The sequence below is a fragment of the Labrus mixtus genome, chromosome 5 (genome assembly GCF_963584025.1).
Source record: "Labrus mixtus chromosome 5, fLabMix1.1, whole genome shotgun sequence".
In the NCBI taxonomy this organism is placed as follows: Eukaryota; Metazoa; Chordata; class Actinopteri; order Labriformes; family Labridae; genus Labrus; species Labrus mixtus.
The window spans coordinates 14,228,080-14,252,409 of record NC_083616.1 but is presented as its reverse complement, the minus strand read 5'-3'; the positions used below and the strand labels follow the sequence as shown (position 1 = coordinate 14,252,409).

General features: G+C 40.2%; 1 protein-coding gene across 8 annotated transcripts in view; it reads left to right on the top strand.

Annotated features, from left to right (window-relative positions):
- mctp1a (multiple C2 domains, transmembrane 1a) overlaps positions 1–24,330 on the top strand; it is a 229,893-nt gene that overhangs the window by 17,531 nt on the left and 188,032 nt on the right. The window contains exon 1 of one of the 8 annotated variants that reach the window (XM_061037964.1): positions 7,728–8,071. The exons of the other annotated variants lie outside the window; for them this stretch is intronic. Coding sequence (XP_060893947.1) covers positions 8,030–8,071 — 42 coding nt within the window. The 5' untranslated portion in view covers positions 7,728–8,029. Of the gene's footprint in view, positions 1–7,727; positions 8,072–24,330 lie in introns of those variants that run through there. 8 annotated transcript variants of the gene reach the window in all.

The window sequence follows — 24,330 nt, the reverse complement described above, 5'->3', positions numbered from 1 at the left end:
CAGTGATCCTGAACTGTCAGTTATCTTAAAACAGCTTTAAAAAGAGGCACAGTCCTGCCTTATGATGGCAATGCAGATGAAATATAACTTGTTTGTTGGATGAAATGAGAATGAAAGTCCTTATCATCACTCTTAATAAACTTTAAGGGCAAGTACAGTTATACTTGCATAGATTTATATTTTTAAGACTTAGCTTTTACGGACCAATGTCGCGCTCTATTGGTGCTGTTAGAGCCATGTGGAGTTATTAGTGTGCGTGTGGGTGTTCTAATGAAAGAGGATGAATCACCCGGTGAAACCTGTAAAGATTGCTACTACAATCCCTCAGGTCTGGAGTGTAGGCTGTTGTGATGACACACTGTGTGGGGGAAGAATCCTTGAGTGTTCAAGGAAAAGCTTAGCCGATCTTAAAATATTTTTAGCACGTATCGGGGTATATCCGGCATTTTTCTGCCTATATTTGTGTGGAAGTGTTTATTTCTGTTTGGGTGAATAATGTGGATACAGGTTTTTATTATCTGTTGCAAATATAAATAATGTGATGGCATGCTGTTTTTTTGTGCATTATTTATCAATCCTCGTATGAGGGAACTGTGGATACTAGGAGTCAGAGATACTGAGTACTACAATAATATTAGGCCAATAGACAATAATCGTACCTTCACCTACAGCAAAGTCGGTTCAACACTGTTATCATCATTGCAACTTTGTTTCTAAGAAATTATTTTCCTAAATGACATTGGTGTGTGTGTGAGATTACTGTCTTTGAATGGCATATGTTAATAAGTAGATTAAGCACAGTTAGTACATCATAGATGTAAGCATAAAATGCCCTGGCCTGTATACTTTAATTTAATTAAAAGTTTATATTTCTGGATGGGACACAACAGGGCTTTTTTCACAGACATATGGAGTAATCAGTTGGTGGGACTAAGTAGCCATCTATGGGGGTCTTGGGGTCCCCAGTGCTTGTGGAAAGCCCTGACACAGTCATATAAGTTTTAGGCAAAGTAAACAAAATTCACATGCGTAAGATATGTATTGATGAGCCTTACAGTTGTTTCAGATCAATTCTTTATTAATAAGAAGTAAAAAAAACATCAGACACGGAGAAGATGTGATCTATCATCCAGTTTCTTCTAGAATGATTTACTTGGGCCATTTTCATTACAACAGGGCAGATAAGATTAGACAGCTTGTTTAAAAAACAAGACTAGAGATGTTTTACCTATTCTTCATTGCTCTCCTAAGCTACTTTTGTGGAGAGCTTTACAGACAGGTCTCTGTAAAGTACTTTTTTCTCTTATGTCACTACACAGTGTTTCCACTACCATTATATTAGGTAGGCCCGCCCCCCCCAACGCTCCCCCCCCGCCCCCCTTGAAGGTCAAGTTAAAAAAAATAAAATGTTAAGATTTTTTTGGGGCTTTTTGGGCCTTTATTGTAGAGATAGGTTAGTGGATAGAGTCGGAAATCAGGGAAAGAAGTCATTTAATGATACCTTTCTGATAGAAAAGGACAGCTGTCATTAAAAGTAACGCATGGACATCAAGATTCCTTCAAGTGTTTGTGTCGGCATGTCAGCTTGTCCCCACCCCCCCCCCAATGCTTTAAACCTAGGGGAAACACTGCTACAGTCAGTTGTTATCTTGAGGCTTTATCATTATTATAGGACCTGCAGTAGTTGTATTAAAAATGAAACAAAGATAGAGAAGTGGTATTTACTCCAACATAAAATGATCATGGATTAACTACCACAATCAATTGAGACTAAATCAAATCTGTCATGAATAATTTTACTAACTTGTATGAATGAGGAGACTTCTAAGTCTGTCACATTTACAATCACAAGACAGCTGCGTATGTGTTTTTGTAGTCAGAAGTAGCTTTTATTTAATGAGGTCATGAAGTTGAACTTTGTAGCCATAAAGCTCAAATTACACTGACCTTCAAAACACTCGAACAGAAAAGAGAGATAGCTTTAACTTGAGTTTATAACAGTTCAAACGAGGGCCGACTGATACGGGATTTTTGGGGCCGATAACGATATCAGGAAGTTTATCCCTCAAATGCCGTGTGGAAAGGACAAACAGTATAAGAAAGAGAAGATGGTAACTCAATTGGAAAGCTTTTGTAATCCTTATAGCACTTGACAAAATAAATATCAGACATACAACTGTGATACATGCATGTTTTACACTTTGGAAGATGTATATAACAACAGACTGAGGTAGAGAAAGTACATTACACAAAATTACAGATATTATGTAATTTGTAATCACAGTGGAAATAATTTAAATATACATTTTAATTAAATCAAAACATATCTTCCAACATTGTTTCCACATGTACAATTGAATTAGCTGTGTGTAAGTCCAGTAACAGCTTGATATATATCTGAGGCGTTTAAGAGTGAAACCGGTTCAGTTCCAACAATTATGTAAAGGTCAGGGTTTGCTGTCGATCATGTCTCCTAATTAGTGTGACCAATTACTTTGACTTTGTCTCCACGTTTGTCTTTGAGATGATGAATGCAAATTGACAATCTTGCTGAAACAGAACCTTTCAAAGGATACTGACGTTTAGAGTAGAGAGGAGACAAAGGGGAGACGGAGAGTTAGCAACCTGCAGCAGAACAAGTAGCAACTGATGAAGCAAGCAAAGTCAAGGAGGGAGAGAGAGAGAGACAGACAAAGACATGGCAGACACAAAAGTCAACAGAGTAGTGAGATGAATCCATCTATAGATCCAAGGGAAGCACTAATTCTCCCAGGAGGGGTTGTGCCTCCTCTGTTGGCAGCTACTTGGGCCACTCAGCTTCAACCCAGACTGTGCCCTTTGTACATCGATGCTTTCCCTTTTCCTTCCTCAGCCCCTTTGTTTACCTCTCATCTCTCTTTGTAGCCGCCAACACCTTTTTCATTTGCTCTGTGACACCTTTTTTTTTAAATATTTCTATGATTCAGCTACAATTTATTTATTAGTGCAGTAGCACTTGTTATCTTACATAAGACGATTTCCCTAATGTGAAGTAAAACAGATCTTTTCTATATTTTCTTAAAGTTTATTTGTGTGCTTTTTATGCCTTTATTTAGAGATAGGACAGTGGATAGAATCAAATTTGGTTAGTGGGGAATGACTCGGACCCGAACCCGGGCTGCTCGCCTGGAGGGTCACAGCCTCCGCACATGGGGTGCGTGGACTCACCTCTAGGCTGTGGCCAGTAAAATGGGTCTTTGATTTGTTAAGAAAAGAGCAATATGTGATGTATCCATTTTTTTTTGTTAGTGATGAAAACAAGCATTTAGTTGGAATAGTAAAATCAAGCAGAAAAGAAAATGTATATTGTCTGCTGTATTGGCTGTTTAAAAAACAAAACATATAATGTAATATCTGCACTTGTAATCATTAAGATTTAATTTATCAACAGATTTGAGAGAAGTCTGCATGATACACAACGTGCGGCGGGGTGAACATGCCGACTCTCTTGGAGACACACTAGTGCAAAAAGCTAATGAAGAAAGTTTATGACGCTCCTGGGATTTTTGCTGCCAGCATACAAAAACAGAAATGAGAGTGAAATGAGATATTTTTTTCCCGTTTTACAAAGATAAAATAACTAAATAACCAAAAGACAGAGAGAATATGAGAAAATGAAGGGCAGAGATTGGGTTGAGCTTCATGTGTGCTGCAGTGGTACAAAGCGGCTAGTGGTGAGCTGCCTGCTGTGATAGAGAGTGGGGATCCACTTAGTTGTTTGCACAGCCCGCTCCCAGTGGCTGCCTTACATGTTTTTTAATTGATTGTTTATTTGAAGTCTAGAGTAAATGTTACAAGCTTGCTTTCTACTTGGTATGGGGTATCGAGATAAAAAAAACAAAACACTGTCTGTGTCTGTGTGCTTGTTTGACTGCATATCTCTCCCACTTCACTCCCAGTCCATCTGTCACATTGCTTCTTCTAGCACTGATAACACCTCTTTACCTCTTCCTGTTTCTTCAGCCAACTGATAACACAGCAATAGTCAAAGAAGATAGGAGAGGAGAAGGTTTGAAGAGCTACTGCCAGCTCCTCTGTCAGTCTTGTCAGTCATTCTATGTGAACATGTATGTAGTGTGGTTTTCCCTGCTGTGGTGCTGTGCATGTTTATGTGTGGACTATATGTTTGCTCTGTGATGTGTGTGTGGTGAGTAATGAGCAGACAGATGGTGCACACTGCAGGGTTCGCTGGTGCAGACATGCCAACTCAGGAGATTCAGGCAAGGATGGTGGCAGTGCATGGGTGTGTTTGTTTATCCCAGTCACAGCATGCGAGTGTCGAAAAAGAACAGAATCTCACAGCGTTTATAAGGGGCATATAGACTGTGTAAACATTTGTGTTTGTAAAGGCAGGTGTTTGTATGTTTCCTCTGTAGCAGTGCTGGGAGCTGCTGGTGTTCAGAAGACCATTAAGCAGTACGGACTTTAGCCTTTAGGTCTCTAAACCTCATGGTCACAATTATGTTTTTTCTTAACCTGTCAGAAACTTTGGCTTCAGGGAAATGTGTTTTATAGAGAGCACACTCAGGCGTCAGACATTATTATGTCAGTGTTGCTTCTTTTCCAGAGAGAATTTGTATTTCCTCTGTAGCGCTTTAGGCTGTGAGGATGAGGTGTGTTGTGCTGGATTGAACTCAGCAACTGTAGTCATATAAGACCTGCTGACAGACAATGCCGAACAAGCCTCATGAAAAAGCACACATGAAAGGGACAGCTGCCGTGTCCCCGTGTCTGACTCTATTGTAATACAAGACACACACACACACACACATACTCACACACACACACACGCACACACACACACACACACACACACACACACACACACACACACACACACACACACACACAAACACATTGCTCCCTCTCTTTGGTGCGCCTCCACAGGGTTTTGTCGTGACTCTGCAGAGCAGTGTGTGCCAGGAAGCAGGGTGGCACCTTCCCCCTCCTGTCGGGACCCCTGTCTGAGCTGGCAGTCACCCAGCTTTGCTTCCTAAATGCAAATACATCAAAAAGGTGGAGAAAACGAGGAATGTTCATACATCAGCTGTGTTTTTGTGAACCTTACATCAAGTACATTCTCTGCACTACCAGGCGTTTTCTTCTTAAAATGTTCCCGTGTTTCTTTTTTCATTAATCCACTCCTGCTTTAAAACAAAAAAAAAAGTTTTCTATATCTACTTTTCTGTCTCTTTCTTCCACTTTCCCCTCCGGTTTACCTTTGAGTCATCTACTCTGCTGTGCATTCTCTGACTTTAAAAGAAACTCTTTTATGCAACAATTATTTTTTCTTTGTGAATTGACCTTTCCACAGTTTCTCCCATGTTAAGAATAGTTTTTCTCCCAGGCGGATCCCTCTCCACAGAGACTTTTACAATTTTTAAAGCCTACACATGTATCATAAGGGAGAATAATTTATACCGTTGACTGCAAACCATGCTGGGATATTTTCAAAGGGGAGTATGCATACATACGAACATGTACACACACATTCATCTTGTATAATGTACACATGTATTTATGTGTGCATCCATTATTACATGTTTTTTTTTCTGTTTGCAATAAAGATAAGAAGTGCATACATAAAGAGGCTCATTAAGGCAAATTACTTCAGGCTGTTTTCTCCACACATTGTGTAGCTAATTGATTAACCACCTAAGTGAAAAACCTGAACTGTGTACTGCGGTTTGTCTTCCTAAAGGGGGGGGGGGGGGGGGGAAGTACTGTCTCAGCAGGAAAGTTGTTGCTCCAGAGTGGGGATAATTGGTTTCAGAGGGGAGGTATTAGTCCGTCTATTGTTCAACAGTGAGGAGACGTTTCTTCCAATTTGCCACAAGTTTTATTCTGCTGGGGCGTACAAAGGAATTGCACATCACCAGCAAGCCAAACTGTTTTTTCAACAATTTCCCTCTGACAGAAAGCTGAGGAAGGGAGAGAACATTAGGTTTGTCAACAGTGATATGAAGGGAAACTGTAGCAGAAGGGTTTATTGTAATAGAAAAATAAGAAAAGGTGACAGGATTTGGTGCAATATCCACAGTTTTTTTTTTTTTAGCACTCCTTAACAACTTTATAATCTTGCCCTGCACACCCGCACAGATTCCTACTCTGCTGATTTAGTCACAGTCAGGTTTTAGTTGTGTGGAGTTCTGCTGTTACATGTTCGATGCCACATTCACTTCAGGTTGCTTGGTCTGTAATTATCAGCAGCTTGAACAGACATCCACATCAGCCTGTTGGTTTTAATTCTGATTCTGAAATTGAGAATTGTATGGCAGCTCCAATTTCTCCAACTGGATAAAAAGAACCACAAAATGTTTGATCACTGCAGTTGTAGCCACAATTCCTCCCATTCTTGCCATTACGTTTTGAAAGCTGTGTTGAAACTGTGAAAGTTGTTCCAGCCTGATGGCTGATAGCTTATTCAAAGACAGGACAGGAGACTAAAGGAAATATTTGCAAAGCCACGCTTCTAAATCCCCAAACTGTTACGAACGGTTGGAAAAACAAGGGAGGTGGACCCAAGTGCAGAAACCAAAAATATTTAATTAAAAAAAAAGGCCAAAGGCAACAAAACTTAATTTCAAAAGTTCAACAAAAAACACAGGGATCAAAAACCAGGAGCCACAGAGGAGCACGAGCAAAACTGCCATTCCTACAACATAAACCACTGGCAACTTACAACAATGAACTGACATGGAAGGGAAGAAACACAGAGACTAAATAGACACAGGGGTAATCAGACACAGGTGAGACTAACGAGACACAGGTGAGGACAATCAGGACAATCACACAGAGGCAGGAATACAAGAAACACTGAGGACAAACTAAATCATGAAACACTAAAGACACACAGAACTCAAGACTCTAACAAAACACACTAGAACACAGAGATACACGAGGATAATAAATGACAAAATTAAACAGAAAACACTGAAGACAAAACTAGGAAACACACCCTAGCAACACTAGGGAACATTAACACACAAGGGAAACAAGCAACACTGGGATAAAACAGGGAAACTCAAATACAAAACTAAATCATGACACAAACAATACTTAGACAAGGTCAAATGAGGTGAACTAGTGACCACACTTGTCTGAGTGGCCTGTGTGTGTGAAGGGTTTTATGAAGACTGCAATGCTCAAGTCTTGTCAATTATTATGAACTGAAGTAAAAAAAAGAAAAAGACAAAAGAAGAGGATAATAGAATATGTTTGTGGGCAGCTTTGTGTGGTAGACTAGCTTTGTTTTAGTGCCACGATTTCCTAGATGGCAGCAGCATTAGCAAAGTCTGTTTGGAATGAGGGGCATTAAGCAAAGCACCTTGGTACAAAAGAGCCATATACTGTATGCGCAGTACATTGACTATCTGTAGACTATTTCTCAGTGCTTCAGCTGCTTATCTCATCTTATCCTTTGCACATATATATTTTTTTGTCTCTGGAATTTATCTCCACATTTCATCTCATATTCTTGCTGCCTCTATCAGTTCTTAACCTCTCTGTTCCTCTGTGACATTGTTTGATTAAGTGGATCAAATGTCCAACTTTGACAATATGCACAGCTCTCTTATTGGCTACACACCAGCAAACATTTAAGACTTTTTCCCATGCTACTCCATGCTTGCGGATTGGTCAGTCTATAGTGAACATCTCCGCCGTGTGTGTGTGAGTGACAGCTAGGAAGAGCAAGAGAGAGAGAGAGAGAGAGAGAGAGAAAGAAAGAGAGGGGATAGTGAGGGAGCGCGAGCCACCTGCAGATGTGTGAGTAGTGAATGCAGAACCTCACAGCTGGTTGCCCTCTGCTGTGCGTGCGTGCATGTGTGTGTGTGTGTGTGTGTGTGTGTGTGTGTGTGTGTGTGTATGTGTGAATGAGCTAGGTACAGAGCGAGCTGGTGCCTGTCTGTGTGTGGCTCTCTCACATAGGAGAGTAAGCCAGCAGCAGCAACAGTAGTAGTACAGTCAGTGGAGCGTGTTCGGTGTCTGGATGTTTGCTCAGCCTCTCTCAGCTGCGGGACGAAGCCTTTCTGTAGGTATATACACACTCACACACACACATGACAGCGCACATGGCATGTGTCTGCATCTGCTCCGACTGTCTGTTTTTTTCCTTGGAGATACTGATGATTCTTCCTTGTTGTTTGTTTGTGAGTGTCAAGGTAAAGAGGGGTATAGTATGGGAGCGGTGTTTTCCCTCCGGATTAGAGAGAGACTTTCGTGAGGTGAAGGGATTGAAATGTGCCGTTCATCACTCAAATGCTTCCATCACTTCTGCACGTTCACACATTTGCATGCATAATAGATTTTCCTACAGTATTTCCATACATTGAAATGCCTCCTTTGTTTATGTGGTGGTTTTCTCTCATCGTTGCCTGTAGAAGATACTGGACATATTTATAAAATGTGCAGGTGTTTTAATGTGTGAAGGTTTAAGGTGTGAGTGAGTGTGTGTGTGTGTGTGTGTGTGTGTGTGTGTGTGACCTGGGTTGGCGAGGTAGAGGTGCAGTGGGTGTGTCGTGTCCAGTTTCTAATAGAGTGGAACCTGAGCTGTCTGCTAGAATGACATGACATGGGACTGTGAGTCACTCCAGCAGGATGAACCAAAAACAAGAGATGGGTCGATGCTGTTTGACAGAAACATTTTGTTTTCTTCTTCGGTGCTTTCAGAAGGGTAAATTGCCATTTCTGTTGGAGGGCTTTCCCATTGGTGAAGGGAAAAAGCTTCCATGCCCCCCCCATCTCACCCTCTGTTTATTTCCCCTGTCCGCAAACCCTCTGCCTTTACTCTCAAGCTGCAGCCTTGTTCAGTTAATTCCTGTTTCAAGGGCTGGGTGCTGAACGTGCTCAGAATCAGAGCAAAATACTTGGGGAAAGGGGAGAAAGAGGAAGAAAAGACTGAAAGAGAAAATGATAACAACTGAGAGGAGGAGAGATACATTAAGGTGAGATGACTAAGAGGAAGTGGGGATGGAGGCGGTTAGATAAATTACTACATCATGTAATGGGAAAAGCCTGAAGATGGTGAAGAGCAATGGTCTGATGAGGAGATCTGAGGGACTCTCCCTCCCTCTCACTGTCTCTTTCTCTCTCCTGATGCTACTCCCAGCAGGACATATTTCAGGTTTCTTCAGTAGTCGTTGGGTTGCCCGAGTACAATTTACATGCTTAGTTCATGGCAAGAAATATTTAGGGTCATTTTCTTGCCGTAAAATGTTTTTCACCTGTGTTTCACCTTTTTAAAAAAAATCAAATCGTTTCACTCCCTTTACCAAGAAAAGAGTGCAGAAGAATAAATGACAGCCTGTGCCCAGGTCCTTGATGTCATTTCTTGTCCCTGCTTGCATACACAGTGCAGCACATGCATAATGCACACTGTGGAGTTCTCCTGGGAGAGGCTACTGTGGTTAAGTGCAGCATTTCTAACAGAGTTTTATGTAGAATGTTATGTTTCTGAGATGTGACTGAATCATTCATCTTGCCATGTGAAGTATATGTACTGTATTATATAGCATGCTTACTTTCTCTTCAATACATTGGATGCATGTAATGGATTTAATCCGCCCCCCCCCTCTTTTTTGGTAAATTAAATAAACACATTACATACGGACTGGGAAAAGCTCATTTTCAGGCACCTCTTTGTATATGCATAGAGGTTTTTGTATCAGCATCATACTCAGTGTCTTCGATGTTCTGCAGTCTTTCCATCATTTAATGATAAAGAAAGACTCCGTCTGGGAAACAAACTATGTTTATACCCAACCACTTCTGGGTGCAAGATTACAACATTCATCAGCTAGTTATGCTATATTGGCTCCCAAATTGAATTTCAAAATAGTTGAAGAACTTCCAAACTGTGACTGATTACCTGTCATCACGCCTTGCAGAGCTCAGAAAAGACCAACATTTGCAGCAGTTTTCGTCGGTGTAAATATTCCAGCTCAGGAGGTCTGGGACAGAGGAGGCTTTACTCTTGCTAGAGTGATAGATTAGATTAGTTACAGCTGCACACTTTGATATGTCGGATTGGGGATTTTGTAGAAGATTAATGTGATAAATTGCCTGAAAGCTCTTTTTTTTTTTAAATGAACACATGTAAGACAGAAAGTGCTCATAGTTTATGGAAGAAGAGGCTCCCGGCCTGGATTTGCTCTCTCTGATTGTATTGAATAAAGTGGAAATCAGTATTATCATTAATCAGTATCTTCCTTTGCATACAAATAGCGTTTCACATAGGAAGTCAGATTTGTATGTACGTATGCTCATGAGCTTTCTGGCACCTGGATAATATACTGTATACATGTATAAGTAGCACAAAAACACTCTGATTAACTCTGATTACTCAGACAAAGCCTGCTCATTAAAAGAAACTGCACTGTTCGCTTGCCAGTTGTCTCATCACTTCACATCTCATCACCTGCTCGTTTCATCTTCTACTCCTACATTTTCTCAGTAACCTCTCAGTATAGCTTTTCTTTTGCAAAAGTAATGTTGTCGAAGGTACGGACTGTTTGTCATGCTGCCAGATTGTTTGTTTGTCAGCGTGGAAGGTAACAGCTGGCACAGAGACTACTTTAAGTATAGCAAACGTCAAGAATTGTTGGATTGGATCTCTAATTTGTAGGCATACTGTAAATATGATTATTGTTAAACTAAGAAACAGATTTAATGTTTAGGTTTATCAGTTCACAAATAATTATTTGCTGTAAATCTTTGGTTTAAAAGACGCCCGCAGTGACGCCAGCCCATCTGGGGGTCCAATCAGTGCAGTATCTCATACAAAAGGTATTGCTTTAAGCGTCCTAAATACTGCAGCAGCCTCTGATTCTTCTGTATTGTATCAGCTTGCTATTATTCCACAGTCATTTCTTTTTGATAATATACAGTATGTGATGCTTTCATAGCTTCTTAGGCTTACCAGTTTGCAATGAACAACACAAGTCTGAAAAAGAGTCATGCTCTTTATAATTACTTAATAATTAGTTTAAATGCACTGCGTGGAGTCTTTTCTGCTGATCGGACCAGATCCATACTCTAACATCACGACTCAGGCGGAGGGGGAAAGGGTGCTGCTTTAGGAGTCGATTCTGATGAGAGGCCAGGCTTCATCATGCATAATCAATCTCATAAGACATGGAGGCCTTCACCATCAGTCACACACAGAGAACTCAACGTTGGGAGGTAAAAGGGGGAGAATTCTTAAACTGTAGAAAATGAGACGGTGATGGACAGCTCTCCTGTCTTATTAGTGTGTTCGGGAGGAAATGCAGCACAGGACAAGACAGAAAGTGTTGACACATCACTGACTCTGTAAGTGCTTTTTCAGTAGTTAGAACTGAAATGGTTCTCAGGGGAACATCAACACACAGGAGTATTTTCATGATTTCAAAACATTTTGAAATGTTCAACATATTCTGGAGTTAAATGAAGCAGTGTTAGTAATTGTGAGTTGCAAGTAGCAAGGGTGCATCTTCAAATGTCATCAATTGTACAGTTTGTATCATACTAACAGCTCTACAATTTTTCTTGATTATTTTTTAAGATATATTACGTCGTTCAATTTGCAATATATGGCACATAAAGAGCTGATATGATCAAACTACAAACAACAGGTGGAATCACAGGAGTGTCCTTAAAATCAAATAAGCTAGAGTTGAGCAAGATGAAGAAATTAAAATGATAAATAAGGCTTTTTGTACCACCACTTATACCTTGCCCAAAAAAATGCTTTGATATTTTCATCAATATTTACATTAGTGAGTCAATCTGATATATACAGCACAGGTTAATTTACATAAAAGCTGCACTGGAGTAGATTGGATTGGAGTTGTTCCAGTCAAATACATTTTGATGACTCTTAGAGGATGTCAGTCTGTGATTAATGTCCTCCTGTTGCACGCTCACTCAGTGCTACATTTTGGCTCTGGCGTTAGCCTTTATGACACCTAAATGTACCGTGATCAAGAAAATATCTGAAACTCTTGTAACACGAGTGTCTTAAAGTGGCCAATGTTGGTTTACATGTACACAAAAGTGCGACTGTTGCAGCAGTCAAAGGGAGATCATAATACCAAAAAATGGCAGTATAGTGGTATAAGTGTTTTTGAATACAGATGACATGCTTCACTCATATTACTCATCTTATCACACTGATAGTTTTAACTTCATTCAGCAAGCAGACAGCAAGCGTGAAATGTATTCTGTTCCACAAATCAAACCCGTACTGATTGGCTTGATTTATAACACACCATTTGGCATTGTTGGCATAATTAAATATATTTATGCTGAGCAATTAATAACAGATAGCTTTCAACATTTTATGATTAGAAAATAATTCTCATATTTTAGGTTTCTGATATGGTAGTAAATACTTTTCAAAGGAATGAAACAAATAATGCCTCTTTATGTTGATAGCTGGACACCCATATATATAAATATACATATAACAAAACTGTTGTATTGGAGATAGTGATTGATGTACGTTAGTGTCTTTTTTGGGCTTGGTCTCTTTTGCGGTGGAGTCGCTGAGCCAGCAGACGGAGTCCTGGATCAACATGTTCCTGACGGACACGCTCCGCTCTGTTCGGAGCTGCACACTGTTTGCTTGTGAGGTGTGTCAGCGTGATATCAGGCTGGCGTTGACTGGCTTTGAGTCGGCTGACGGGTTGGGTTGGCAGCAGGGCGACAAGCTTTTCTGTCTGTGATGTCAGCAACACTTGATGCTCAAAATTCAGTGGTGACAAACGCATAGGGGGGGGGGAAACCTGCTAATGTTCTGCCGTCTGCCAAATGTGATTGTTGTTTGAGAGATGTTTCCTGTATTTCAAACACAACACCTGCACTCACAGGCAAAGTGAGTTTGTCTGTGAGTGCAGGTGTATCACAAAGGCTTCTTATTACCCGTCACCCTCCTCGACAGTTTCTGATTTTTTTCCCGTTTCTACTTTCTAGCTGTCATAACCTCTCTCTAGTTCTAAACAAACATTCTCGCTCTACTTTTTTGTGATTTACCTTCATCAGTGTACACACATCTTATTTCTCTTTCAAGCTGCCTCTGTTTCTCTCGTACACTCTACTTTGCTATCTTACTCTCTTCAACTGCTCTTCTTTTACCTCCTCCCTCCTTCTCCTCCACCTCTGTCGTTCGCTCTCAGTGGAAGATCTTTCCGATTCATTATTTATGGCACTGCCTGCGTCGTGTAGCTGTCAGATGCAGCAGACAAGCGTGCTGCTTCTTATGTTTCATACTTGATGTACTGTGAGCGCTCATGTCCTTGTCATCGTCATCAACTCTTTATCATGTGTTACTTCACAGCAGCATTTTTGTCAAAAGGGAAGCTCAAAATTGCTGCATCAGGATGTGGTATTTACACATCAAGCACTTTTTAATCCACAGCCGTTGCAATTCATGTAGAGGTGCTCAAAATGTCTTCTTTTTGTAGGTTTTTACTGGTAAGTACAGTGACTCATGTCTTCAGTACTGTACTGTAGTGAGCTGGCTATGACTGGTGAAGCGACCGTTTTAGGGGGGTATGCTCTAATTGTGGTGTCAGTGACATGAAGCTGTAAAACAGTAATGTGAAAATGGTAGCTGGATGTCTGTAACCAGGAATAAATGGTCCCGTGCTTTCTTGTCTTGATTAAAAAGGACTTCATGTTGAGAAAAGACTGAACAGCTCTGCTTTTCAAGAAGTACAAAGAGCAATCATCACATGCACATCATTCCTGAGAAGGCCTCTTTATTCTAGGATTGAGATGTAATTGATATGTCTATTAGTAACATTTTATATTTTAAATGTTATGATCCCTCGGAACATTTGCATAGTTTGAGATCGTCGGGCACTAGTCGTCTGTCCTTTCAAAACTCCAGGTTGCAAACCAAAAGGGACAGCGCTTTTGCTAATCGGATCCCCGGGCTCTGGAGCCTGCCAAAAGAAACAAGGCTGTCTGAGTCAGTGTCTCCCTTTTGATGTGTTTTAAAAACAGAGTTTTATTAGCAAGCGTCTCCTTTCAATTTCAATTGTGCTTCACCTATTTTATTATTCATTTTCATAATTTTTCTCGCCCTTTTTTTGCTTCAGTCTAATACGCTCTTTATACATAGAATTATTTATCAGTTTATTTAATATTCAAAATTCTGACTGATTCAGCACTAATTGTTATGGTTTTATAGAACCTTTAATTAAGGCCAGGTTACGTCTTTTAACAGATTGAAGACCCCTCTGTTACACTGCTTTTCTTACCACACAGTAAAACCATGTCAATATACTCGGAAAAAAAAGCGACATGTTTTGCTTTGATCTTGATGCATTGAAATACGTTGCCTTGAGCACTTAGCAGCGGCTGACCACAAACTTAATGTTGTCACGGTCGAGCTGCCACAGCTTTTTCCTCAGTTTGCAGTCAAATTCAAAAAGAGGTTACAAACAGCATGGTCCTCACTAACTTTCAAGTGCAGCTACTATCCAAAGACTAAATGATATATAGATCATATATATAAATGGGACAGAATGTGAGATTAACGAGGAATTTTTTGTGCACATTTAAAACACAAGAACAATCCTTTATTAAAGGTAGAGTCAGTAGCATTATTCGTTGCAGTTTGTTAATAAAACATTCAAACTGGGCCGTTCCTCCTAGGCTCATCGCCCCCAGAAGCACACACTCACTGGAGGACGTAGTGTGTATGTAACTGTTTCTACACTGCAAGCTACTGTATGCTAGCACAAGCTAACCACGGGTGTTTGGCACATGCCTGTCCAAAAGAAAACAAGCCAACACAAGGTTCACCCTCATTTTGGAAAGAGCTTTATCCGCTTGGTGTTTCGCCTCAATTTGATTATATTTTGTCTTCTTTGCAGACATGGCCACGTCCGTCATATTCACCGGTTTGAATCGCGTCCAATCACTGAATTGTATCCACTCCTAAACTCACCTGTGTGCTGTCATTGGCTGGGGGAAACACACCAGCTCCTCACTCAGAAACGAGTCAACCAATGCAAAACATGAAAATCCAGACAGAGGGCAGCGTCTCTGCAGACACAATCACCACCACACATGCATGGAGGCCAAGAAGTCATGATTGAGCGGCATTACTTCTAAGTCTATATTAATTGTTTTCGGAAAAGCTACTGACTCTATCTTTAAAGTAAATAGATTAAAATACTTTACGTCAATGAACCATCCTACAAACCAATATCTTACAGTACATACTTGCCAGCTCTAGTATAATGAAACCAAAGCTCATTGAGGATAGCGTGAGGTAGAGGTATAACACAGAGGCTACACTTAATACATAAACACTGACAAAACCCCCAGACTACAACTTAATCTTTCGTATCATGGGATTTACTATGAATCTGGCTCTCCCCTCAGTGATCTGTGACCAAGAGTTTATCCGTTGACCACCCCTCTCCCCACAAAGCGCTGCACAGCTCAGCCCTGACATCTGGTGTGACTGGGAGGGAGGGTCATGACACAGCTGGCTGTAAAGAAGGAAACTGGGTTAGTATCCAGAATATGCAGGTCAAAGCTATGGATTAGAGTCGTACAGAGGGTAGCTGGGGTGACTTTAATGGAGGGATCATGAGGAGTAGGACGATGTCCCGGCTCTTAGAGCAGAAAATCTAACCACTATGGGGCGATGCTCCTTTGTTGTGAGTCTGGGGACTTTTTGTGGTCTAACTTTTGAGGACTGCGTTGTACGTTTCATGTCTCAATTCTTCCTATTCACCCGTCAACCTCAGTCTGTTAATCTGTACTTCTCTCTCAGCCTCCGCGCAGGCTTTTCTTAATGTAAGACTTAAATCTGTGTTGGACATGAACCAGGCTTTCAAGTGTAACCACAGCGCTCTCTCCTTCCCCATGGTAACGCTGCAGTGTACAGAAGAGAGAGGACATTACATAATGATATACACACACACAGAACACTGCAAGACTGTCAACACACTCAAGCCTAAGGGTCACTGGTTGGATGATTTAAATGAATTCAGACAAGTTGTCAAGTATGAGACATGGAGGTTGTGTTAGTGCCTAGACAGCCTTTTTCTTCACATGGTTTTCCTCTCTCCTTGTTTAAGCTCTCACTTCAATGACCTGTGCATTCAACAATTACTTACAGATGTATTCACAATGTATTTAATATACTGTATGTATTAACAACACTTAATCAAGTATTCTCCTTTTTATTATTAATACTTAATGTAATATTTGATTGTCTAAGTGAAAACAGATCTGATTAAAATTCAGGCGTTCAGAATTGCAGTGTTTTCTGCTGCAGTAGTGAGCTTGATGTCACCCTTGGGGCTTGAAAGCTGTGGGCTATCCTGATCTGCTTTGACGTGAGTGTACGCTGCTCTGTCCGAAATGTCAAAGGAGACATGTCGAGAGCATAAGTCAGCTCCAGGATTTCTGTCTTCAGCTTACCCTGTTTCCCTTTTTTTCATCCCCTCATACAGCCATGCATTTACAGGCTGAATATATAACCCACATTCAGCAAATAAAAAACTTTTCTCTCTTTTAATTTACTCATGCTATCTACAAAAGTAATTTTCTCATTATTCACTGAGCTATGCATACATCTCTGCTGCCTCGCTTTTGTAAAAAAAAAAGAGAAGAGATAATTTTTGGAAGTTTAATGATAGTACAGAAGAGTCATTAATGAATTGAGAGCCCCTTGGGTGTTCTTTCATCCCCTATAGAGTAGTGCTTATATAAATCACTGTTGTATAAAGACGTATTGATTGTTGTCATGTAGGGGTGCATTTTGAAGACTCCAAGAACAATAACCTAGAAAGTCAAATCACCTGATAATTTTTGAACTGGGGGATGAAATGGGAGGGCGGGGCGTGAAAACTCAGTAAGTGAGTTTTAAACATTGTTCTAAACTCTATGTATAAAAAATCTAAGCATTTCAGGAGACAACCAACCTGGAGTATTTTATACAAAACATCAAAGCTATAATTGCAACGGTGGAATCACCTCAGGATGATGTGAGGTGTAAACACAATGAAGCAGTGAAACACTGACCTATTTTAACATGAGAGTTGATTAGCTGAGGTTAGTTTGTGTCGTGTGACATATTTCACTCAATTCATTTGCAAATGTGTGAAAAACAAACACACATTCACTTAATAATCTTTTTTTGAGCTAATTAGTTTATTCATTTCCACTCTGGCTAACATGTTGATAGCTGATAACATAGCTGATCTAGTAATGACTATTTATTCAGTTAATCTATGCTTGATTACAACATTAGTGAGTGTTATATGATAAGTAATACTATGCCGTTCTTAGTACAGAAGCTGGTTATTGTTTTTGAAATCCAAATCTACAGTATACTTGTTCCAGCTTTGGAGAGATTTATTCTAATTTGTATTTGTGTTACTGTGCAGAAGCAGCTCTTTGAGTGCCTCGTCTAAGTCAAATCTAAAATTGCCACACATTTGGAAGACTTAAGAGAATTGCAGCATGGCTCGATATTTGCATAAATCGTTTTTTTCCCCACCTCTACTTTTTAGGCTGGGTAGAATCAGTTATATCTGAACCTGTTGGCTTGCCTGCTTCCATCGCTGCAACACCGGTTGGTTTGCCGTGATAACTGGTCTCAAACGTGGCAAACTAAGGGGCATCCAAAACGGCCGTGTGGGGGTGCCTCTGGTCAAAACAAAAACAGACTATTCTGGACCAGAATCTAAAGTTAGAAGAAGGACTTATCGCTGCTGTGTTGTTGTAAGAGAAGCCAGCACTTCAACATAGAATGTTTCCTTAATGTCTGCTGACATAGTAAGGTCATCTTGTGATTGAATTCAGTAGATATCTTACATATTGCTCCTGTAATGAACAAATTTTAATTTTAATGGAAGCAAACATTTTCTTAATCATCCGTCACGATGCACAATAAGAACGTGGTTCAATTCCCTTAATGCAAATTATACAAACAGTTGCTAGAGGAAGTCAGTGGTGATGCAGCTGTAGATGGAGAATAGGATCTGTTCACGTTTTTCTGAGAATGTGAAGCTTAAAGTCACAGCTAGTGTCATGTTTTTGTCTGGCATACGACTATTAAGACTGCAATACCTACTTTGAGTGAACTTCTAGGTTCTTCTTTTTGCTATGGATAGGAGTGTCTTATTTTCTCTGTCATCTGACTTTTTATTCACATAATTGCTTTCCACCTCTGTGACTGTGACTCTCACTTGCTTGGTTTCTCTTTTGTTGTCATGTAAAATGTATATATAATAGTCTGTGAAACATCACACCATCTGGGCTTTCAAACTGTCTTTTAACATCAGGGTAATGGGATTTGAGATTGAGAATAAGTTCTTAAATCATCGTCTGTGTACCAGGGAAAGCAGTGACATTGAAAGCTTAATGTGAATGTAGTAGCAAACAAGGATGTCTGCACTGACAGCACGAGTAGATTATGTTTTTCCCTGAATATTTATTTACTATTTTTTAACGTGTTGTCTGGCAGATAGCAGGTAGTGCTGCAAGGTGTTGATATATTTTGTCTCTGTTGACCCATCAGCTGTCACCTATTTGAGCACACTGGAAAGCATTTCATTTCTTCTCAGCAGGACACGATGCCTACTGCTTTAAGAGACCCCAGTCTGACAGAAGCTTTATCTGATGCTTAAGAGAAAGGAAAATAAGCTCTTGTTTTTTTTCACAGTGCACGACTGCTAGACTGTTTTTATGAAGACCACACAAAAGAGACCTCATTAAATAGCCGAGTAGCTGCTTTAGCTCTGCAGTAGCTCTGTGTTCTTATGTCACATTACACAACACCTAGCTGCACATAGTAAGGAGAGGCAACGCTCTGTAATTAACAGTGGCATGTACTCTTGCATATTTAGTCGGTGCGTAGGGACAGAGTAGGGAGGGTTATCTCCTCACAAAGCAAGAAAAAAAAAATGCAGCCAACTACTGAATATTGTCAATCAATCAATTTTGTGAATCAGAGGTGATTTAGAAGTGGCTTTACCCTATGGAGAGTGAAAATTAAGGGGTAATACTCTGTATACCTGCGTATGCCCTGCACTACACCACTTGTTGGGAGCATCTAAGTGGGTTTCAATGTTTTTATTAATGTAATACTTACTTTCAATAGAACAGCATGCATTTAGCACATTTTGTTTTTAGTTTCTGAATAATGTAATTATTTGTGTGTTTATTCCAAAGTTGACTGCACACACATGCAGTGCTCCGTACAGTTTCTGTAAGGGTCTGTCTATTCTGGTGTGGCTGGTTGTGAGTTATTTTGAAAATTCCCAAGAAAGAAAGTTTACAAAGAACTGTACAACTCTTATGGTATAGATTTCACTCTGTAGGATCAATTCTCAGTGTCAGTAGTGTCCAAAGGGAGAGAGATACTGTAGCGTACTGTAACATACAGTACAGCTGGAATAAACCTCAGCCTGCTATCCGCTATCCTCCTCCTCCATATGTCCTATAATTAGATCTAGTACATGGCATGATTCTTGCGGTTCAATACGACTCACTGAGAACCCTCCAGAGCCTCAATTTCCTTCAGTGTCTGTCTTCTAAGTGTCTGTATGTATGTTTTAGTCAGCAGGTATTTCAGAGGCCGGAGGTAGAAATTGCAAAGCACCACAGGGACTAAGTGTTTTGTTTTCTATCAGTATGGTGACATTAAAACTAATGGTTCCTGCTGTCTTTGTAAGCCAGTTTTGTGTCTATGTGTGTATAAAAATGTGTGTTTGTGTATCTGTGTGTAGGTGTTTAATGTATGTATGGTGCTGTGTTTTTGTCTTGGAAGCCAGGAAATATCTGTTTGATGGATGACTGCATCGTGTGCAGACAGCTTGTTAAGGGGCTCTGTGGATGAAAATGAATCTGTACAGAGGAATAATGCAAGCTCCGTATGAGGCTGTGAAATATCTCTACTATGACATGGAGTTACCTTTAATTTACGCTCACTCAATTTACGGGGGGGGGGGGGGGGGGGGGGGTTGGCGGGGCGGGCCAACCCCCTAATATAATGGTAGGGGAAACACTGAATTGACAGCTTATGTTTAGGCTGTTTATGAAGACTATATTGATAGATTTTGTGTAACTTCTTCTTAAGCCATTACAGTTTATGTATTTGATCGGGTTTTAAAGAGCCCATATTCTGCCCTTTTTGGGGTTCATATATTTAATCTATGTAACTACTTTTGTACGTTCACAATAGCTAAAGTTTGGAAAAAGAGTCTGTTTTCATGTACTGCTCCTCCTTGCTCCCTCTACGCTCTGCGTCCGTCAGCTGCACTCTGTTGAGCCCACACTGTTAGACCCCACGTGGGCCAAGTCTGCTCTGATTGGTCTGCCAATCCGCTCTGTCGTTATTGGTCAGTTGCTCAGCACGCTTCTCGTAAATTTCAACATGAGCTGCAGGGCTTGCCACAACGAGCCAATGGACTTAGATCAGTGATCTCACACTGACAATGACGCCACACTGACAAATTTTTATCGAGGGGGGCTTGAACCGAGCATTACATGCAGCTAATGCTACAGCTAACAGGAGGACGTAGGAGAAGCCGCGTTTCCGCAGACTTTGAATTTTTGCACATAGATGTGCCTAAACATGCACAGGACACATGGAAAACACACTAAAGAGCATATAAAACTAGAAAAAGCATAATATGGGAAACCAAATTCAGATCTTTTCTCTAAACAAACTAAGTTTGTGACGTACAGGGAACTATTTTTTTGTCCAACAAGAACTCAAATAATGGTGAAAAACATGCTCCTGATTTATTTTTGCCCATCTCGAGTAACCTAAATAAAAAAGTATCTTTGACATCTATCAATGACATTAATCAGGTTTATTCAAGTAGAGAACAGTTATTTATAGGAATCATAGAGATGACATGACTCGGACTAAAAACGGAGAAGATTCAATGTGATAAACAGAGAAATCACTTAGTTTCATGTGTGATTGTAGGGAGATGGCATCCTTACTAACAGAAGGAGAACGGTTGTGACTTTCCTGCTAATGAGTAAAGCAGGATCAGTTTTATAGTTATTCCAAATGGAGGTGCAGAGCCTGGAAATGAGCTGCCATCGCTGTGAGGAATGAGGTACTGGCTCCAAACGATGCCCAGGGCTACAAACAGGCCCCTCCATTAGGACACGACAGTCAAAATCCTGAGAAATATTCGTGTCTGGTTCGCCCCCCAAACAGAAAGTGTTCTTATTCTGTTCTGTTTTGTTCTTCCAATGTGAAAAGCAAAATTCCAGTATGCCTTTTTCACACATGTAAGACAAAGGACAAGCTCTCAGACTACATTGCTGCTTAAATACATGCCGAGTACAGCCATGTAGCACAACTTTAAAAAATAAAGTCACAGTCAGCCAACGTGAAGTAACTCTGGGGGTTAAAGATGTTTGAAACTGAAGAACATGAATTAAATACAAAAGTCTTTTTTGTGCCACTGTTGAATTATTAACACCTGGGAACTGGAAGAGGGAAGTTCTGTTCCTGCAATGGTGCTGAATATTTATCAAAGAGCTAGCTTGGAAATGTAGGCCTATTGTCTTGAATGATAGAGGCCTGAATGGAACTTTCCAATTTTTTCTCATCTGATGCTCAAATACAGAACAAGTGGAACACATAAGTCAGACTGAACAGCAAAGTCCTACCAAGTCCACCAACATAACTCTCTGACTCACAGTGTAGTTACCTGGTAACTGATACCTTGTACTGTGTGTCGGGTATCTCACACCTAATGTTCAGGTACTGTTGTACTTTGGTGTCAAGAAGTAAGCAGAAGTCATCATAAACACCCAGATAGTTTACACATTCTCCCTTTAACAAGTTATTTCTAATTGATTGGATCCCCAAGCTTCTGGTTTTTAAAACACCAATTTCACCCAGAGCCTGTCACTTTTTGTCAGGTAGTAGAATGGTTTGTGAGAGTATTATTCTTGGTGAAGAGTCACGGATGACTTGTGCTGCCAGGCTGTCACTCTCAGTTTGCTAGGTTTTATGAGTTTGAAACTGGCTTAGAGTCAGAGGCAAGACGATGGTGTAAAATGCCAACATGTTCCTAATTAGCTCAGAAAGTGGGTGTAAAAAGGTCAAGGATTGAGTTTTAGTTTGCTGCATATGTGTCGGTAGAAAAGACCTGAAGTTTTTTCACAATTTCACCAGAAAACCTGCTGCTAGATTTCTCTGTTCATCTTACTTAATTTCCGAGCCGTAGAAGTGTTCCACAGACGTCGCCTGGGAATTATGTCTGTATGTATGTATGTGTGTGTTCTTTGTAAGTTATGTGGTACAGTGTTAGTTTAATTAAGATTAAGGAACGTAAATATAAGCCAGTCTGTTTCACTAAGTGGCTTTTATGGCTTCTTATCATGTCTCCAAGCTGATGCCTCTGCAGTCCATCCTGATAATGTACTCGTAACCCTCCTGTGCCCTCTCGGTTAGGCTGTCGGCAGCAGATAATATACACTGTGTCCCACTGGAGTCTGCTGGTGTGGAAAATCCTATTGAATATTTACCCTCATTGTTTCAAAAGCATGATACATCATCTGTTTTACTTATTGATGAGGGGTCCAGCCGTCCTCTGATTCATTGTTGAAGATTCCACACATTCACACACCCACCCATGCACATACACACACACACACTCTTTTGTATACAATCACACATGGATGCAAACTGCTCCCTTGAGATGATGCAAGGTTGCCGTCAATACTTGCAATGGAATGTTTGGACCTTGTTTCCCCATCAAAGTAGGATTTAGTTAATGGAAAAGGAAATTGGTATTGATTGATATCTGAACAGATTCTGCTGGAATTTGGTGAACAGTTTTTTTTTTCTTTCTGCAAAACACCCAGGGCTTGTATCCAAGTACCCACCACAGCACTTTCCAATGTAGTTCTCCAGGGATTATTTAATGTAAATTTAAAGTGCTTGGGTAGTTGACTCTCACTGGCTCTGTGCCACATCCAGTAATGGAACACATTTCTTTCTGTATTTAAATTGTGCTACTAGGTGTGATTTATTCACAAGGACCTTGCTTATGTTTTTAAATGTTATCTTTAGTATATACATCATAGAGGAAACAGTCCAGGAAATTGTGTAGCCAAACATTAACACACACACTCCCAGTTAAATCATCTGTATGCTTCCTTTCATGTGATTTCCCTCTGTGACTGTAGAGATAGACTGAGCACTGAGATGTTGATTACTATTTATTTGTCTTAATGGAACCTTGGAACACAGAGCAGGTGGATTAGGATGGACCGCGGCTGCCTTTTTTTCCCCTCTCTTTCTCTCTCCCTAGCCCTCATCTTATTTCTGTCACTATGTATGTCTGTGTGTAGTAGTCGTGTGTGTTTAAAATGTGTGCCTCTCTCTGCTGAGGTCTCAGTTTGCAGAGGTAATGGCTGAGGTCTACTGGACTCAGGGGACGGACTAGAAATGAATCATCCTGGCTGATTCTGTCCAAAAGGATGAGCAGGAATGATGGTCATTATACCAAAGTGACTGGTCTTAAACCCTGAGTCTGGGGGTGTGTATGTCTGAGTCAGTATTGAACTTTAAGCTGATTTGTACTTAGCTTCTACTAAACTTTTTGTTAACTCATTTAGTTTTCATGTGGGAGAGAGTTGTGACGGAGAGTTTAGACATTTTATCCAAGGCAAGGTTAGCTATATATTCAATATATATATGTATATTTTACATATCTACATGTATATTTTTTCAGAATTATATTTTACAGCTTTACTGTTAATTTACTTGAGTTTCGCTATTCTATGACACATTTTGTGTCACTGTCACACACATCCACATATCTGTAAAAGCTAAAACAAACAACATCTATTTAGGACGTACAGCATGGCTCATATAAGCTGCAGCAGCAGCGGCAAACCTGAGCTTGGACATGCAATACAAAGAAAACCACAATCTTGAACACTTGTTTCATTTTTCCACTATTGCTGTTTTGCAGTTTATTTTTCTGTTTCTGGTTGATTTTCTTTTTTCAGCAAAGACTTCATTGATCCCATAATGTGCATGGTCACTAACCCCAAGAGCTTTCACTAATCTGCAAATCAAGTTTAAATCCTGCGCTCGTTATTATCAGTCTGTGCTTTGTGTGTGTATGTTGTTGTCACTTGAGTGTCTGCGTTAGCTGTACTTTACAACAAAGGCACCAAAAACGCAGACGGCAGACAAATGAAAAAAACTAAAAAAAGCAATACAAGTATAACAGAAAAGAAAGCAACACATGTACTGGCATTTTCTGAGGGCACAAAATGTCCATCCGTTAATCGCTG